At 36.0% G+C, this 20,304-nt stretch overlaps 1 protein-coding gene across 1 annotated transcript in view; it reads right to left on the bottom strand.

Moving 5' to 3' along the window:
- Positions 1-10,728: 10,728 nt before the first annotated feature.
- Positions 10,729-20,304, bottom strand: part of LOC136032657 (glutathione hydrolase 7-like) — a 104,709-nt gene continuing 95,133 nt past the window's right edge. The window contains exon 10 of the mRNA XM_065712942.1: positions 10,729-19,508. Coding sequence (XP_065569014.1) covers positions 19,333-19,508 — 176 coding nt within the window. The 3' untranslated portion in view covers positions 10,729-19,332. The remainder of the gene's footprint in view (positions 19,509-20,304) is intronic.

Below are 20,304 nucleotides of genomic sequence, written 5' to 3'. Positions count from 1 at the left end.
ACTGTAGAAGTTTCAAGCTCCTATCTACAAAAATGTGGAATATTGTATTTTTTGCCAGAAGACAAATAACGGGTGCGTGTGTTTTTTTTTTTTTTTTTTTTTTTTTTTTTTTTTTTTTTTTTTTTTTTTTTTTTTTTCAGGGGTCATCGTATTGACCAAGTGGTCCTAGAATGTCGCAAGAGGGCTCATTCTAACGGAAATGAAAAGTTCTAGTGCCCTTTTTAAGTGACCAAAAAAATTGGAGGGCATCTAGGCCCCCTCCCACGCTCATTTTTTTCCCAAAGTCAACGGATCAAAATTTTAAGATAGCCATTTTGTTCAACATAGTCGAAAATCATAATAAATATGTCTTTGGGGATGACTTACTCCCCCACAGTCCCTGGGGGAGGGGCTGCAAGTTACAAACTTCGACCAGTGTTTACATATAATAATGGTTATTGGGAAGTGTACAGACGTTTTCAGGGGGATTTTATTGGTTTTGGGGGTAGGGTTGAGGGGAGGGGGCTATGTGGGAGGATCTTCCTTGGAGAAATATGTCATGGGGGAAGAAAAATTCAATGAAAAGGGCGCAGGACGAAACTGGTCACGTTAGAAAAATACGTCAAATTCAGAGCTTAATATACAATGCTGGGTGTTCGGAGCCTCTCTATTATGGAGTATAATTTGAAAATAACACAACTATACGAGCGATAAAACATATATACCACAACCATAACTCAACTAACGAAAGAACTGCTAAGAGATAACACAACTATAAAGAGAAAACAGGTGAAAACTAATGGGAAAATAAACGAACTAATAGGTGGAAGGGGCCCAGAGAAAAAATATAATCCTTTTCCAATTTTGAGCCTAACTTTTGCAAAGGAATAATAATGTCAGAAGCCCCGAAATACCGAATTATTTTCTTTTCAAACAGTTCATGGTAACGAACTGTAGTAAGGAGCGACCCAGCTCAATAGTAAACAGAACTCTAAAAAACGGAATTTTGATGCTAAAAGATACATCAAAAGAATCAAATTTTCACGCTGATTCTAAATATATAAGTTTCAATTAATTTCGTCTTTGTCATCAAAAGTTAAGAGCCTGAGAAAATTTGCCTTATTTTGGAAAAAAGGGGGAAACATCCCTTAAATGTCATAGAATCTTAACGAAAATCACACCATCGCATTCGGCATATCAGAGAACCCTATAGCAAAAATTTCAAGCTCCTATCTAAAAAAAATGTGGAATTTCGTATTTTCTGCCAGAAGACAAATCACGGGTGCGTGTTTATTTGTTTGTTGTTTTTTTTCTTTCTTTTCCCCAGGGGTCATCGTATCGACCAAGTGGTTTTAGAGTGTCGCAAGAGGGCTCATTCTTACGGAAATGAAAAGTTCTAGTGCCCTTTTTAAGTGATCAAAAAAATTAGAGGGCACCTAGGCCCCCTCCCACGCTAATATTTTTCCAAAAGTCAACGGATTAAAATTTTGAGATAGCCATTTTGTTCCACATAGTCGAAAACCATAATAACTATGTCTTTGGGAATAACTTACTCCCCCACAATCCCTGGGGGAGGGCCTGCAAGTTACAAACTTTGACCAGTGTTTACAAATAGTAATGGTTATTGGGAAGTGTACAGACGTTTTCAGGGTGATTTTTTGGTTTGGGGGTGGGGTTGAGGGGAGGGGGCTATGTGGGAGGATCTTTCCTTGGAGGAATATGTCATGGGGGAAGAAAAATTCAATGAAAAGGGCGCAGGATTTTCTAGCATTACTATAAAAAAAACAATGAAAAAATAAACATGAAAACGTTTTTTCAATTGAAAGCAAGGGATAGCATTGAAATTTAAAACGAACAGAGATTATTACGCATATGAGGGATTCTAAAAATACTTTAGCATAAAGAGCGAGGTATTTAGGAGGAGATAAATACCTCGCTCTTTATGCTAAAATATTTTTAGTAATTTCAACTATTTATTCTACGGCCTTTTTGATTCAGGGGTCATTCTTAAAGAATTGGGACAAAACTTACGATTTAGTGTAAAGAGCGAGGTATTAACGAGGGTACAAACCTCCTCGTACACATAATAAAAATATAAGAATATAAAAGTTTGTTACGTAAGTTAATTTTTAAGTTACGTATATTTTTTACTAATAAAAACGTTCGTTAAAAATTAAAAGTTCTAGTAGCCTTTTTAAGTTACCGAAAAATTGGAGGGCAGCTAGGCCTCCTTCCCCACCCCTTATTTCTCAAAATCGTCTGATCAAAACTAAGAGAAAGCCATTTAGCCAAAAAAAAAATTAAAATACTAATTTCATTTCAATAATTTATGTGCGGAGAGCCAAAATCAAACATGCATTAACTCAAAAACGTTCAGAAATTAAATAAAAAAAAACTAGTTTTTTTAACTGAATATAAGGAGCGACATTAAAACTTAAAACGAACAGAAATTACTCCGTATATGAAATGGGTTGTCCCCTCCGCAATCCCTCGCTCCTTACGCTAAAGTTTGACTCTTTGCCACAATTCTACTTTTTAAAACAATTAAAAACTTTAGCGCAAAGAGCGAGGGATTGCGGAGGGGACAACCCATTTCATATACGGAGTAATTTCTGTTCGTTTTAAGTTTTAATCTCGCTCCTTACTTTCAGTTAAAAAAACTAGTTTTTTTTATTTAATTGATTGACAAGAACTAGAGGAATTAGCTAATCCAAACACAGTTAGTCTCTGAGGTACAGTTATTTTGAGCGCATAATAGCTTCAACTGTATCCGTATTTACAAAGCTCTGTCCATTGGTTTTTATTGTTTTAAGAGTAGATAACTGATATTCTATGCCAGTCAAAGCATGGGACACAGCACATAGAGTTGGTATGCGTTTAGGTAAAACTCATAAAATTAACTTACCACTTCCATCTTTGACTTAAATGAGCCTTTTCCATAACTCGGGCGAGGGAGAGGGAAGGGATTGACTCAAACTATGAATTCATCAGTTTGAAAACCATTTCTGAACGACTATAGAGCTCCTCCTTTAAGCCATCCTATCCAAGTGCTTAGCACAGTGGACTTGAAATCCTGAGAACGGGGTTCAAGTCCTGGTGTCGCTGGCTATTTCATTTGGAACGGGAGTCAATGGTGTGACTCTGTAAGCTCACCCAGAAATTTGTAATGAATATTTTTTTTATTTTTTTCCTATCGTAGTGATTTATATCTGTAATAGTTTATATTTTTGTTTATTATGCACATAAAAGTTAAAAGTTAAAAAGTCACGTTTATATTCTTTTACAGCAACGTGTTTAACCCTATATAGAAGTGAAGCGCTTTTATTGGTTTGGTGGATTTCCCTTTATGGGTTAAAAATCCTGCGGACTAAAGGGGAGAGCCATCCAGTCGTATTCTAGAGCACCCATGATTCGCAAGCTCAATAAGATAGTATAAATTTGCTTTATAAATAACTTAAGCCCAATACCCTCTGCCTTTTCCTGACAGGGTTTCCAGGCGATATTTAGCCGAAATTAGACGATAATAGACGAAATATTTAGCATTTACTAACTAGTAAACAGATAGAATGTACATAGAATATACAGATAGAATAATATTTAGCAAGCGAAGAGCAACAACGTTGGAAAATTTTTGGCTTAAAAATACAACAAAACAAGCTGAAATATGCACAGAATATAGAGAATTTTTTAAGTATAAGTATGCCAGAAGAAAATAAAGTATGAAAAATTTATCAGGGCTCATCACGTCCTGGAAGTTTAAACTTAATATTCTAAGCCGTACCTATGATTTTCCTGATACACACTTTTGACAACCTGTATGCACGTAACGTTTTTTAAATTATTTCAATTTCCCACTCAACATTTCCTGAAATTTACAACTTAATACCCTTAGTCCAAGCAGAAGCCACAATAAAAGCAATAGTAGCAGTAGTAGTAGCGTGCCCTTATGTACTTTTAGTCAATTAATAATCCCCCTCATCATACCCTGAAAGTTACAGCTTAATACCCTGGGCCAATCCTGAGATTCTCACTTTTGGCAACCTGCATGCATAGAGTGTGTTTTGATTTAGTATAAATTTATTCTAAATACTCATCAAAAATCCACCGTCATACCCTTAGCTTTAGTAGAAGTCATAATAGTTGCAGCAGGAGTAGAGGTAGTAGTAGCTGTATTAGTAGTAGTAGTGGAAGTAATGTTAGTAGCAGTAGTAGTATGGGTATATCGCCTTTTGGTCAGTTGAACATCTACATCAGGCCCTAGAAGTTTCAGCGTAGTAAGTAGTAATACGCTAAGCCGTTCCTAAGATATTGCTGATTTACCCTTTTGACAACTGGTATGGATCAAGCGTGTTTTGATTTTGTAGCAGTAATAGCGTGCAGGTATTGCCTTTTCATCAATTGATCATCCCCCTCATTATTCCCTGAAAGATCCAACTTTTTACCCTAAGCCATTCCTGAGATAAGCTGTTTTGATAACCTACATCCACATACTGTGTATATTTCGATTTAGGTTTAACACTACCCTCAACACTCCCTGAAAACTGCAGTTGGAAGGTCAAACACCCCCCCCCTCTCTCTTTACTGATAACATATACTATACACAAACAATTACATAACTTACAGTCCTTACCCAAGGGATTATGCGGGAGGAGGGATCTGACATATCCAGAGGCATAGTAATTGGGCCTTTTAACTATGCTAAACAAATGACTATCTCGAAATTTTTTCTGATAATTTTAGGGAGAAAAGTGCGTGGGAGGGTGGAGCTACCTACCCTCCAATCACATTTGACTCTTAAAAATGCGCACCAGAGCTTTCAATTTCCAATCAAATGAGCCCCTTTGGAGCGTTTGTGACAACGGCTTCCATGCAAAGTACCTTGGTGAAAAAGTTATATATTGTGCCCACTTCGCTCATTACTTTTGTGTTGTCTTTTATGCAGCCCTTTTTGTGCTGCTTATAAACTACATGAGGAAAAAGGTATTATGAGGTAATAAGAAAAAGTGTCTTCTTTTGGTTAATGATTAAGTATTCTTTCCGCTCATACTATTTTTTCTTATTTTTACGATTTATTTTTATCTTTAATAGCTAGTTATACGCAAGTATTTAGCCTTTAAATCAGCCATCAAATCAGAATCTTTGCTTTTTTTTACTTGTTAGCAATTAAATTTTGTGGATCAATATTGCTGTTTCATGATTTAAGCTAAATTTAATATTTCATGTAAAACGAAAATTTAGTCGGGTTTCAGGCCCAGGATACATCTCAGAGAAAAAACTCACTTTAAAAAGACTGAACTTGACTCCCAATTTTGTCCAAGGTTTTTTTAAAGTATCACCACTGATTACATAACAACACTTCAAGAAGACTGTTATAGAAAAAGACATAGAAATTATGTGAAACATGGTACATGTTCCATACCATGCAATAATATAACCGCTTTCTGGTTGAAAAAAAAACCAATGCTATTATGTTCATGCATCTTGAAAAACAACCCTTTTTCCAAGTAACGGGTCCCGAAATAATGTGATTTGAACCCAACATTGTGGCTGCGAATGTCTCTGTAGACAGAAAGAACCTCGAGTTCAAACCACCAAACTATTGGAGGAAGGAGTATAATTCAACATTTTTAATGGGGGTAGGTTTTATTCGTTGTAAACACATTACAGGCCTATATGTAGAAATACTGAAAATTTTACTGCCTTACCTGAACCATGGCTGTATCCAGGATTTTTTTTCGGGGGGTGTTTTACACAAGGATTTTTTTGTCGAGGGGAGGGGAGTTACACAAGAAAACCTCAAAAAAGCATAAAAAATTAGTTTATATACATTTTGTTACGTTTTTACGAGTCAAACTAACTTTTCTTTTTTGGTGGATGAGCATTTATTTCCTTTCAATGCTTACATTTTTTTGTGCAACTTTAACTTTCTTTTATGTTTGTTTCTTATCGCTAAGATCATTCACATTTTTACACCATGCTATATCGTGATTAATTTGAAAAAAAAAATCATTTCTTTGGATTAGGTTGTACAACGTTTCAAATATGAGAAGTTTTTAACATTCTCTAAATTAAATTATAGGTTATATTAAATCTACTTTTACGTTGCTATAGCACAACGTCTGCCATATCTGCTTTTGACAAGATAGGTCTCTGGTTTGATGTCGAACGGAACTTTTACATTTTTTTATTTCCTGTAAACTCGTTTAATATTTTTTGCACTTTAATTTAAGAGAAATAAATGCACAAAGATGAAAATGCATACCTTTTCCAGGAAAGAATGAGGTCATTTCCAGGACCTAACCTCATTTACCAAGTTCAGGGACATCTGCTTTGCGTCTGGCACCAGACCGATTGCTAAAAAGCTCAATGTTTGACAATCTATCATACGTAAAACCTGACCAAACCATCTTGACCTTTCTTTCATTAGAGCTCAAGAAGTGGGAGCAAACAGTATATTACGTGGAATCCATTGTTTTAATACTGTTTTTATAGGCGTGATCAAAAACATTCCAACCGCATTTGATGCCGACACGGTGAAAGCCTGCGTTTCAGGTTGCGAAAGGGAAGAGCAGTGTGGCGCTAGTCGAACCTATAAGTTGTACTTTTCCTTCTGTTATCAGCTATATCTGGCTATGGAAAGCACGCAGAAACTAGATTTTGTACGTTTTCTGATTGAAGACTTATCAATTGGATGTGCAGCGTATAAATCGACAAAACATACATGTCAGTCATTCCAATGCCCTGAGATGAAAAAGCAAATCGGAAAACAAAAGCGCTCCGATGACTGAACAGAATACTAGAATTGTGTTTTGGAATATGAATGGAGCTGTGTCTCACGGAATCCCTGAAATTGAAGAGCTATGTCGGCGTAACGATATTCTGTGCATCCAAGAACATTTGCTGACAAATAATAGCCTCAGCCTACTCAAGTTTTCAGGCAATCGTCCATTTTGTTTTGTACCAGCCGAGTCTTGTCTACGCGGGTGGCCCTCTGGTGGACTAGCGATCAGTTCTACCATTGATTCCGAGAGTCTAAATGCAGCTGAAAACTTTATGGATACAAGGGTTGGGAACTTTATGACTGTCAGTGTCTACCTTCCTACAAACTACAGCAACGAAGAATCGGATAACCGATTCTCGAAAGCAGTACGAGCTCTTGCAAAGGGCCCCAAGACTACTATGTTGTCTAAACTGGAATGCCTTATAATTGGAGACTAAAACTGTAATCTAGCCGATGACTCGTCTCCTCGGTCCCAGCTGATCCTAAGTGCACTTGGAAGTCGGTATTGTGTGCTCCCAAAAGACAAAGATTCCACATTTGTATATACTAGTGGTTCAGTCTCAAATATAGACCATGTCACATGCACACCAAACGTGAGTGGCAAAGTGAGCGTGGTAATGGGAGGTCACTCCGCCAATTACATCCCAACTGAAGCATGTGTTAATGTGTGTGTCCCAAAGGCCAAAGTACTTCACACTTGCATGAAATAAAAGATTAGTCAAAGGCCGACTTCCCGCTTTATTGGACAGTGCTTGACACGACGCTTCAGAAGATCAGCGTGCCATTTAGTCTACAAAAAGCTAACATGCAAAGGAATATCCAGGAAACTACAATACAGGTTAATGCCTTCTGTGCTAAAATCATCCACGGACTACTAACCGCAGAAAAGGCTGCTATTCCCGTTAGGAAAATTCGTGAAGGTATTGAAACTCCAGGGTTCTCAAAGAAACATAAATTTCAGAAAACCCTCAAGTAGCATCATACGAATGTGAAAAATGACTATACAAAGAGAATAATTAATGATCCAAGTCGTTTATGGAGAGACCGCATGAAAGATCGCCCTAACACATCTAAGGGCATGCCTAGTGATCCAAATGACTGCCAAGCCTACTTTACGAGCGAATTTAGTGTCCCGGATCCTAGTTTAGCTAGACCATATACCGAACAACTTGAATCTATGCTATCAAACTCGAGCTTTCCGGACTGTACCGTATCTGTTTCGGATGTAACTGCAAATACCTTTGGGCTGAAATAGCAAAAAATCGCGCAGAGTTGACGGTTTGTGTGCACTTCACCTTGTAAAAGGTACTCGTCTTTTGCATGAAATATTGACATTATTGCACCAGATCATATTCGTAGTCGGTTTTGTACCCGATGTTTTCTATGCATGGCAACTTACACCCATCCTGACAAAAGGAAAGCCAGCTAACATATGCTCCTCGTATTGCCCAATTACTCTGTCACCAGCTTTCCCCAAGCTTCTACAAATGCTTATATTGTCAAATGTTAGGCACTGTTTCCAAAGGCCAAAACACCAGTTTTGTTTTGCGGTAGGGCTCGATTGCCCTGATGCTCTGTTCGCCTATGCTGCTATTTCTTCTGATTCTGAGGCAACAGCTGATCCACCTGCTATTGGCTCTTGTGATGTGAACCGGGCTTTTGACTCGTCGGTGCACACACAGATCCTTCTAGAAGCGTATACACAAGGGCCAAATTTGTGTATTGTCAGAGTATGATATTATAGGTACAATAACCTTAGAACGCAAATCAAAATACCCTCTAATCTGGTCAAATCCGCTGTTATACCGGTTCGTAAAGGAGCCAGCCAAGGCTCAGTTGTATCTCTGGATTTGTACAATAATAGTGTTCTGCCGGTGCAAGCCTGAGTAACTACCTCTTGTGTTCTAAGGGGACTGATGTTTCGCTGATGACGTATGCTGACGACTTGTTTAATTTGAACAGGTCCGCTGTTCAACTATCGATGAACTTTGATGTGTTAAAAAGGCAACACAATAAATTAGGTTTGTCGTTTAATGTGTCAAAATCGGCCCTCTTGTTTTTCAATGCGGAGCGCTGCGAAGAAGAAATCCCTTTGGGCGATTCAATTCTGAAACCATCTGAGGGTATTACTTACCTTGGTTTACCAGTCGCTAGAAGCCTCCACTCCACCGGGACGCTACTTGTGCACCATGTAAAAGTGAAAATCAGGGTTGTGTACGGGTCAATTATTGGTAACAGACATCGATCCTGCCGTAAATATCTTGCGTCGCTGCATAATGCCACTGCCCTTCCACATGTATTGTATATAGCACCTTTTTGGAAATACCTGTCGTCCGCTCATTGTGCAAAAGTAAGAGTTCTGGTTTTTTTCGATACGTGAAGTTCCTTCTTAGACTTCCACCATGGACGAGTAGCTCCTATATCAAGCGTGATGATGGTGTGTCCGATTCAACAGTCTGTGTTAAACGTGTCGCCGAGAATTTTCTGAAAAACGCCAAGGGAAGAGCGAACCTGTGGCTAGCGATCGTGTGCCAGTAGTTTTACTAATGTAGATAATGTGTAAATTCGTTTGGTGATGTTCTCTAGCTTGACTTTTATTTTATTTTTCCTTTGTTATACTCCGTTTTAATTCCATGTGAACTTTCGGAAAATAAAACCACTTACTTTCTGTCTGTCGAGCGAGTAGACTACCAACAAAAATCCTAACCAATTCCTGCCACTTTCTCAACTTCTCAAGACACTCTCGTTTCAAATCATACTTCTGCTACTACCAACTCACTGCAGCACCAAGCTACCCGAGGCCAACACAGTTACGTACGCTTCTCCTCCATCCCAAGCTATTCAACGCCTCCCTCTTTATACCCTCTCAGGAAGTTCTCAATTCCCTTCTTTCCCTTTCCCTTCTTTCCCTTTCCTTACGACATCCTCCTACCCCAACCCAGACGACCTGCTTTTCATTTGATCCTAGACGGTTGGAGGACAAGGACAATCTTTGGGAATCTTTCAACCTTCATTCACAAAATGTATCCTAGCCATCTTAACATTTCTCTCATTCTGGCCCAAGAAAGAGGGATTGATCCACACTTTCGTACCGCCTACTCTTTGAGATACGGTCAGTCACTCGGATACCCATAACAATCCGTAGTCAATTTCTCTGCAAAACATCTAGAAAATCTTCCTCCTTTCTTTCGGAGTTCCCCTAATTTAGAACCATACCTGACCATTAAAGTCACTGTAGCTTCCAATATTCTAATCTTGTTTCGCAAAACTTCTTTTGGAAAGAAAGCTCTGGGCCCTGGCTGTTCTACTTTTAACATCTTCACTATACCCACCGTCTTTACTAATAATACCACCAAGGTAACTGACGTTGTCCCCTTGATCGATCTTATCAAAGCATAATTGACTCCTGATATTGTCGTGTCTTCCAATATCTTCGTCTAACTTCGAAGGCCGATCTTCCTATTCTTACATACTGTTTTCAACTGTGATAAAAATACTCTGTGCCTTGGCTATTGTACTATTTATATTATATATATATATATATATATATATATATATATATATATATATATATATATATATATATATATATATATATATATATATATATACTATTTACATTTTCAACGCATCCTCCACTATTAATAATGTTACATAGACAAACAAAACAATCCACTCAGTCAATCAACTCTCTACCTCGCAATATCTCTTCCTCCTCGTTAAATCAATTTATTTAATCAATTAATTAATTAATTAATTAATCAATTCAATCAATTAATTATTTAACTTATTACCAATTTAATCAACTAAGTCTGCTTAACAATAATTTTCCAGCCTAAAAATTACAATAAAAATTAAAATTACTTTTCATTCTAGAAAGCCGATAAGCTTTTCTTTGAAGGAATAAAATTATCAAACTTAAAGTTTTGAAAAGGAAACGGCGGTTTTCGTTCAAGGATTAAAACTGAAACTTTTGAAAAAGTGTATTAAAATGTTAATTACAAAATATCATAAAAATGGACGGTATACAATAACAAACCAATGTATTAGTGAAAGACATAAAGAGTTAAAGCCTTGATCTAAAAGTCTAGTTCACAAGTCAAAAAATCAAAGAGCACAATAGGACTATTAATATAAGAATAATAACAAAATAAATTACATAAAATTCAAGACAAGAAGCAAAAACAACCACAGCTGCAATCTACTTATCTAACGGAGTAAACTGTTTTTATCCACCTAATCTTTTTCCCCCTTTTTTTGCTTCTCAAAGGAAGAGAATCTAGGTTGTTACAGAGTAACAACAATACAACAACAATACACAATGTAAAAACAATACAATCCCAATAGAAAACAAACTATGTATCTTCAGGCCAAATGTTTCCTGCTTCCCTGTCATTTCCCTTTTTAACAGTTATAAAAATTTCGCTGGACGATAGTTTACCTTTCAACATATTGTCTTCCTGGAGATTCTCAGCTTTTGTAAAAACCACTATGGTCATTCTTAGCTACAGGCACATACAATGGTGAGTGAATACATTCTAAGATCACACTGGTTATTCTTGATGTATGAAACCAAGAAAGGAATGGATATAATGAATGAAAAATCAAATCAAATAGGCGAGAAAATGAGGATTTTGTCAGCCGGTAGTAAAATATGAAGACAACAAACAAGCAAATACTTCAACAAGGACCTCCAACAAATCGTCCTCAGTGCTCGTGCAAAAAAAAATCTAACCTTTCGAAGTGAACTTAAAAAGAAGAGAAAAGATAATTTTTGATGCCCCTCTTGTCAAGTTCACTTCGGAAGGTTAAATTTTTTTTAAGACCATTGAGGACGACTTGGCGGAGGTCCTTGTCAAAATACTTGCTTATTTTTCGTCTTTATATTTTGCTACTGGCTGACAAAATCCTCGTTTTCTCGGCTATTTGATTTTATTTTTCATTTATTATATCTTGTCCTTTCTTGTTTTCATACGTCAGTGGTGAGTGAGGCAGCCCGTATAATTTCAAAGCCCAGCAGATAGCTTAATGGTTAGTGTGAAAGCTTATTGGCTTCAGTGGCTTACGAATGTAAGCCACTCAGTGGCTGACGACCCCAAACTGTCGGACGACAGAGTTTCAGATTTTGACTTTCAAAAACAAGTCAGTTGCGAACTATCAGGATGGCATGGACAATTTGCTTGCTTCACTAAATAAGAGACTTGACTTAAGTTCTGAGAAAAGACCGTAATTTTTTCAAGCACAAACCGCTAAACGACATCACCAGCTGAATTAAATCTCGTATCTCTGACAAATAGTAAAATTCCTGATTTTAAAGAAAATCAAACAGTTGGTGGTAACTGTTTGGGCCACGAGTAACCAAAGGTTCACAAAAATTGCATCAAAAGAATCAACTTTTATGGTGGTTCCAAATATATAAAACTCATCAAGTTTAAAGTTAATTACCAAAACTTACGAACCTCAGCAAATTCACCTAACTTTCAAAGAAAGGGAGAGGAAGAATCCCAGAGAAGGCAAGTGATGTTGATGGAAATTACACCATCAAACTCAGCGCATCAGAGGGCCCTGTTGTAGGGGTTTGAACGTGAAAAGAGCTGAAATCATTGAATTTCTTCGAGAAGTATGATCACGGTTGCATGTTTATTATTCTTCTTGTTTGTTTGTTTTTCAGGGGTGATCGTAACCCACTAATAGTTCAAGAAAACCAGAATAAAGCTAGTTTGAACGGAAGTTAAAACTACTTGTTTCCTTTTTCGTAGCCAAAAAGATTATGCCAAAGCAAAGTGGCATTTCGCTGCCACTTGCTGCACAAGTCTTATTTTCTGATCAGGACCAAGTTGCTACTGATGGTAAATGTTGACGGTCGATTGATTTCAAATTATCGAAAAAACTATATATTGAACTTCCTAGTTTCAGAGGCAGCAATGCCAAGTAGTAGCGGCAACTCTCCGTGAAACTTCAGACACATGTAGAGCGAGGATTGGGTAGGGTAGGAGATTAGAAATTAATCTTTATTCCCTCTTGATTCCTGGGAGTATTTTCGATCTGGATTCGCAAATATTAGCGCTTGGGGGTGACAGCACCCCTTTCATTGCAAAATAATTTCTACCTAACATAAAAGATTATATTGACATGGCTACCGGCAAAAAAGTGGAGAGGTGGCGGGGTAATGTGTTCGCAGTTCCACCAGGAGATTTTCTGTGATGGGAGAGGAGGGGAGGCAAGTGCCACCAGGAGCTTTTCTAGTCAAGATTTGAATGCTAATATATCTCATTTTTCTATTGAGATATGTTTTCCGGGGGGTCTTGCCCCTCTTCTGCTGGCGTTCATCAGCAAATCCCCATTAAAAAGATTTGTTCAAAGGATTTACCTTGAAAACCACAGATATGAAGCTGGAATTAATTTTTGATATTCTAAACATCCCTTCCTCCAAATAAATATTTGGAGAGGTGAATTTTTTCAGAGATGATGACCATTTTCGAGCATTGTTTTATAATTATTAAACTTAAATGTAAGAAAACGAGGGTTGAGGGAGGAAATAGAAACCCTCCTTCATATTTAGGAGGGCGCGGAATCCAACAGCTCTTTATAACAAATGGGAATTTAAAAGAAAGCTTGTTTGAATATATATCAAAGAATGGATAATTAAATATTTAACTGGATATTTAGCAGCGAAATAGTATAAAAAGTTCTTTTCATAATTGCATAAACTTACGAGCAAAGAACTGAAACTGTTTCCTATTCGCATTGGGTCTGCAATAGCATATAATTCGGCCAGTGGATTAGCTGTGGTATTACAAACTTGCCAAAGATGTGCCCTCAAGCTTATGTGATTAAAAATTTACTAAGCTGAACAGGCTATAATTAACATTAATTTAAACAATTAACAAAAAGAAATTCAGAGTTAAAATAAGCTCCAGAAAGGTATGTATTCACTTCTGAAAAGCTGATGAAATATTTTAACTTGTGATATTTTAGGATTATCTTTCCCTGAGAGTATTACAAGAGAAATTTGGGAGAGAAGTTAAAAAGAGAGAGGCTGAGGGGCAACTACAGTAAAGCATATATGTTCAATCTTATCATTTAAGATTCAAAACATTCTCAAAGTTGAGAAGCAACAAGATTTTTTTTTCGCCTCTCTTTTGCTTACCTAATCGCTCCTGACGGGGAAGTGAAATCTTTGAACTTTGAACCAAAACAGAAAATAAACGAACGTTTGATCACGGAAAGAACCTATTTTTCAATTGGTGACTTTACATCTAGTTCACAAAGCGAAACCCGATTCCTTTCACAACTTAGCTTGAGCTAGAGTCTAATAGGAATCAAATTTCGCGTTGGTAACCTGATTTTACATTCAGTTGTTCATGAGTTCATATGGATGAGAGTTGGGTTTGATTCTGTTTCAAAATACACTAGAAAAGCATGTTTTTCCGGCAAACCAACCGCATCTAAAATGAGAAAAACCTTGGCTTAAATGTATCAATCAACTTGTCGAACGTCATAAATTCCGCTAAAATTTAATAGAATATGTCCGATTTATTTTTCTAGGAAGACTTAAACAATTCTGCTTCAGTTAGGCAGCGGGAGATGTAAGAGGGGCTGGGAAGGTAAAGGTGGGAAGGGGCTAAGGTAGGATTGGGAGGACAGGGTGGGGGAGGGTAGGGAGAGTTGAGTATTGCAGAGTGATGAAGCCTGGATTTCATATTATTCTTCTCTTTTATATTTTTATTTATCAATTACTAATTTTAATTAAGTTATTTGTTTATCAATATTTTTTCATGTACATAGGTTATAGTTTATTTGTTTTCGGTTTATGTATAATAGTTTCAGTTAAATAGTTGAGATTTAAGTAAACAGTCGAGTTAATCGGTAAGTAGTTACGTGGACTTTCGCGCGACCGCAAACCCTCGTAGGTTTTCCCCAGTGCGAAAGTGTTGTTTAATTCATTTATTTGTTTGTGAATTTGGAATGATAAACTTATGAATTTATGAAGTTAACTTAAGTTAGGCACGCCAGCCAATATTTCCGCAATTGAATCGCTTAGCCGTCTCCGCTTTATAAAATTGACGTCTTCTCTTAGAGCTTAATGTTAGCATTGCTGAAACACATGCCATGAGTTTTAAAACTATTGCCTTTTCCAACAATGTTCCTTAAACGCCTTAACACCTTAAACACAAAAAAAATGTACAGACAAAAAGAACAGAAAAACTTCTAAAAACCAGTTTGCATTCTTTTGATCAATTAAGGGTATTTTGTGTGACAAATTTTTGAAGCTGATTATTAGCGTTAATTTTTAAAATGCAAAAAAATGCCATCAATTTATTTCGTTCCGACCCTTGGAAAACACCGATCTTGTGTTTATCGATTTCATGGAGCCAAAAAATCAGAATTTAAATGCCCCGTATGAAGAATAACAATAACACCTTGAGCGACACCACCTTAAAAAGCGGACTCCTGAACTTCTGGACAAGCTATTTGCTCCAAAATTTCGACAATGCTGCGACTTTTCCTAAAATTCTTTGCGTTATATAAGAATGCAACGTATGTTATACCGTCCGTATCATTCGCCTGTTGATGTTTTTTTTGTTTTTTGTTTTTTTTCAAGTTGTTAAAAAGTTTATTTAAGAATATTAACATTCAGAATATTGTATTTGCAGTATTAGTCCTGTTGACTTAGACAAGGGGACATATTTTAGTAATTATAATAAATATCTCAGTTTGCTTTTGCTAGAAAAACTTCGTCTTACTTCAATCAAAAATATTCGCAAAATTCGAATAGTAACGCTGCTTGGTCGTTTTGCTTTGTTATCGATTCGTATCGATTATCGATTCGTATCGATAACTTCTATCAAAAACTAAGTATTACCTCTGCTGACAAGGATACTAATCCACAAAAATGAAGGGAATGCGGGGAAGGGGCGGTCAATGTCTTTTTTTTTTTTTTCAAAACGAAAATGTAAAAAAGTGCTTTTTACAGTCTACGGAGTTAGTGGGCATTTTTTTCTTCTTTTTTGTGTGTGTTCCTTACAATAAAAAATATTAGAAAATGAAAAAAGGTAAAGGATAAGGCGTTAGACTTAACCGGCAATGCTGGTCACCGTTTCTTGACCCTTCAGACAGGAAATACAATGGATGGGGAGTCAGCCATGCGGTGCTTTCAGCATCCCTTCGTCTTTATCTTCCCCGGATTTTTCCATGTGCCCTTTGGAGCTGGGTCTGCTCTGAATCCGTTAATAGTGTCATGCCACTACCCCTCGTTCCAAACCAAATATGGTACCAGGACTCATATTCTAATTCCAGTAGATGAAAAGTTTAGTACACTAACCACTCAGCTAGAAACGGCTAGAAATGACCAACGAAGACAGTTTTTTTCAAAATTTGGGGGGCGGTCTGTTTTTCTCCCCACCCCTGATTATCACCCCGGTCTAATGGAATACATTTTTAAGATATTCAGGAAAATTTCCTGTAACCAATTTTTCTCTTAAAACAATTCAAATAATCATATGGAAATAAATAAAAAAATTAAAATTTGATTCATTATCTGAATTAGTACCAAACTTAGAAGCAATTAAAAAACCCTGCACCAATCTTACACATAATAAGCCTTAGTTACAAATTAAGAGTAATAAAACATAGTTAAAATAATGAAACGTATTTCATAAACAATATTAAGTCACGGAACAATATTAAAATTGACTATACAAGACATGACATGATGCAAAACCCCATATAAAAAGTAAACAGTTAGTTTTCTCATTTGCTTTTTGTTGTCGTTACTACCGTAATTTCTTAGGTAATTTAACCTGGTGAGAGTTAAGAACTGACAGCGCCAATGAGAGTGCAGCATTACCCAACAAAACAAAAATCCAAACAAGACTAATTGATTTACAAAATCTAAATTTTCGATAAATCCAAAAGTGCACTTACAAAAAAAGCAAAAGAAAAAAAAAACAAAGACAAAAATTAAAAAAGGGTTGATGGTATTTTTTAGCAAAAGTTATTTTGTTCCAGTATGTATGAAGCAAAAGTATAACAAAACAAAATTAGTAAACGCAACCACAATTTTAACTTAGGTTATTTTTTATTAGCTTTATAAATTTGCTGGGTAATGCTGAATGGCGTTGGACTGTTGTTTTCTCCGAGTTTCCTCGCTCATCAATAGGGTTTATAATCTAGAGAATAGCAAAGCATCACGACAGCATATTTTCAAAGAGAGCAGGATAATTAGGAGTCGTCAACCCCGTTTCAGGGTCGTATCCAGGATTTTTTTGCAAATTACTAAACTGGTCTCTATGTTACTAATTATCTACCTATCATGAGATAGCTAGATGTCACAAATTTTAAGTAAATCAGCAATTCAGAAGCCAAATCGATTATATAAGACGTACAGCGTTTAAAAAACAAACAGTAGCTGAAGCATTTTGTGTACCAATCAAATCACATATAAAAAAAAACAAAAGCAATCAGTCTTCCAGTTTTCACCTTAAAGAGGTGGGATATAAAATCTCATCTAAAAAATACCACATAATGCCTTTCAAGGGCAACAGCAGATGCATATGTTCTTCATAATATCTGACTTAAATGCACGTATATTGATGAATCATTAAGGTCAGGTGACTTTATTCCACTTAAGAGTGTTTCTTGACCTCTGTTTATATGCTAGAGCATCCAATAGTTTTTTGAGGGTATTTTGGTCAAGAGTTGTGAAATCGAATCGCAAAGATCTTATTTTAGTCAATGAAAATGTCATTTTTTGCATTAATTCTTATTTTTAGGACCCTTTTTCAATCTATAGCTAAAAGTCAGTTAAATGCCTGAACGCTAAAAACTCAAATAGTATCAAAATAGGTTATGGTCAGACTTGTTTCTGAAAACTCGCATATCCGTTGGGGTAGCTACTGTAAATATCTAGGTTGGAGCATATCCAATAGTTCTTTAAAAGGTATTCTGATAAGGATATGTCAAATGGGCTCACAAAAATATTATTTTATAGTCAACGAAGAATAAAGTCACCTATGTGTCATTTTCTGTATAAATTCTTATTTTTTAGGATACTTTTTTTACCCTATAGCTAAGAGTCAATCGCTTGAAAACATAGAAATTGTGGTCAGAGTTGCCTCTCGTTTATCCATTGGGGTAGATTCTGTGAATCTACCCAATTGTGCCAATTGGCAATTGGCACTTGGCACAAAAGTGCCAATTGGCACTAGCACCTTAAAAGGCATAGACTGTCGATTGCAATATCAGTTTAGCACATGGTGTAAGAGAAGAATACTCCATAGCATCTTAGCATCTCCATATAGCAATATCAATATGGAATATCAATATCAATATAGCAATATGGAATACTCCATAGCATCTTAGCATCTCCATATAGCAATATCAGTTTAGCACATGGTGTAAGAGAAGAATACTCCATAGCATCTTAGCATCTCCATATAGCAATATCAATATGGAATATCAATATCAATATAGCAATATGGAATACTCCATAGCATCTTAGCATCTCCATATAGCAATATCAGTTTAGCACATGGCGTAAGAGAAGAATACTCCATAGCATCTTAGCATCTCCATATAGCAATATCAATATGGAATATCAATATCAATATAGCAATATGGAATACTCCATAGCATCTTAGCATCTCCATATAGCAATATCAGTTTAGCACATGGTGTAAGAGAAGAATACTCCATAGCATCTTAGCATCTCCATATAGCAATATCAATATGGAATATCAATATCAATATAGCAATATGGAATACTCCATAGCATCTTAGCATCTCCATATAGCAATATCAGTTTAGCACATGGTGTAAGAGAAGAATACTCCATAGCATCTTAGCATCTCCATATAGCATCTCCATATAGCATCTTAAAAGGCACAGACTGTCGATTGCAATATCAGTTTAGCACATGGTGTAAGAGAAGAAAACACACTTCCCATATGATATAGGAGAAGAGCTCATCCTGGTGTAAGGAACATTCAGGATATTTCCCCCGCACTCACTTTAGGTGAATATGGCAGTCTGTTGGACAAAACTAGGCTGTCGTCTATGTCACATCTGAGTCTTAATTCGGAATGACACCTTAGCAGCTTACTAATAGACCTGTTTATTACAATAGATTGTAAAAAAAAAATATAGGTAACTGAGCATGGAAAGTGCGGTATAAGTATCTTTAGCATTCCATTGGTGATGTTCACTTCTTAAGAATTATAGTACAAATAATTAATTTAGTTAATTTAATGAATTTGATTTTAGTTAATTTAATTGTTAATAAGCAAAATACTAATTAAAATAAACTAATAGTTAATAATAAATTATTAATACGATAATTAATATAAATAATTATTTGATATTCACACCCTAACCGTTTTTCTATTTTTTAGCATTTATCCTTTTTTACAGGGAATACCCCCTCTGGTCATAAAAAAAAATTCAAATAAATGCATTAACACAACAATAAAAAATATATATAGACTTAATCAACTTGGCTTGAGGATAGCAGAAGTATTGCCAGACAGCTTAGGTCATTTGTTCATTAGTAAAATCCGTTTTCAAATCAGAGTCTAGGCTAGTCTTACAGAGAATCCTCCTCCTCGAGAATCGGCATGTGAAATGAGAGAATCGCCAACTAAATGTGCAGCGTTAATACTTGTGAAACCAAATTTGACCTTGGATGCAAAGTATCGCAGTTGGCTCAGCTTATCGATGGCTATGTCAGTTAAAGAACCAGGTTTATCTTCTGCAAAATATAATAGTTAATTTAAGCTAAACAAAATAAGAAAGGGTTAAATTGGCCAGTTTGTGTACAGCCAGCTCGGCTCTGGTGAATTAAAATGTATCATGTGACATTTTTAGCAACGCTTATTTTTTAAACCCACTCTCCTAAATTAACAATTTCTAATCAGATCTACGATCGAATTATGATCTCTAAAGAATGGTTCTGTTCATTTCCTCAGATGTTACCAAGTTTCCAAACCGTTCGGAAGTTTTACTTTTTCAAAAGTACCATATCTTCTTTTCTTACTAACAGACATAGATGGGATACGGAGCTTTAGACATCAAATTCTTATTTCTATGTCTCATATACATAAAATATCCTTGTATAGGGATGTAATCCCGCCCTTCTTGCATACTCTCCCTCTCAGTCCCCTTATTAAGCTTCAGAATTTTCTCCTGACCAACAGAACTAGGCAAAATCTAGTAGCCAGGACAGTTCTAGGCATGAGCCATCCATAAAAATTGGAAAGGGGCAGGCCAAATTTTAATGTCTATTAAGGGAGGGGGAGCAATTTTTTATTTCAATGGAACCGCAGAAATGTTTTTTTTTCCTTGCGTACACTCCACGTTCATATCATTCTTCTGATGAGCCTTTATGTTGGGTCGTCGACTCTGAATTATTTGTCTTTTTTATTGTTTGATTATTATTAATTATTTATTATTGATATATTTTATATATATATATATATATATATATATATATATATATATATATATATATATATATATATATATATATATATATATATATATATATA

This window comes from Artemia franciscana, chromosome 11 (assembly GCF_032884065.1).
Source record: "Artemia franciscana chromosome 11, ASM3288406v1, whole genome shotgun sequence".
Lineage (NCBI taxonomy): Eukaryota > Metazoa > Arthropoda > Branchiopoda > Anostraca > Artemiidae > Artemia > Artemia franciscana.
This window is presented reverse-complemented; position numbering and strand designations above follow the sequence as displayed.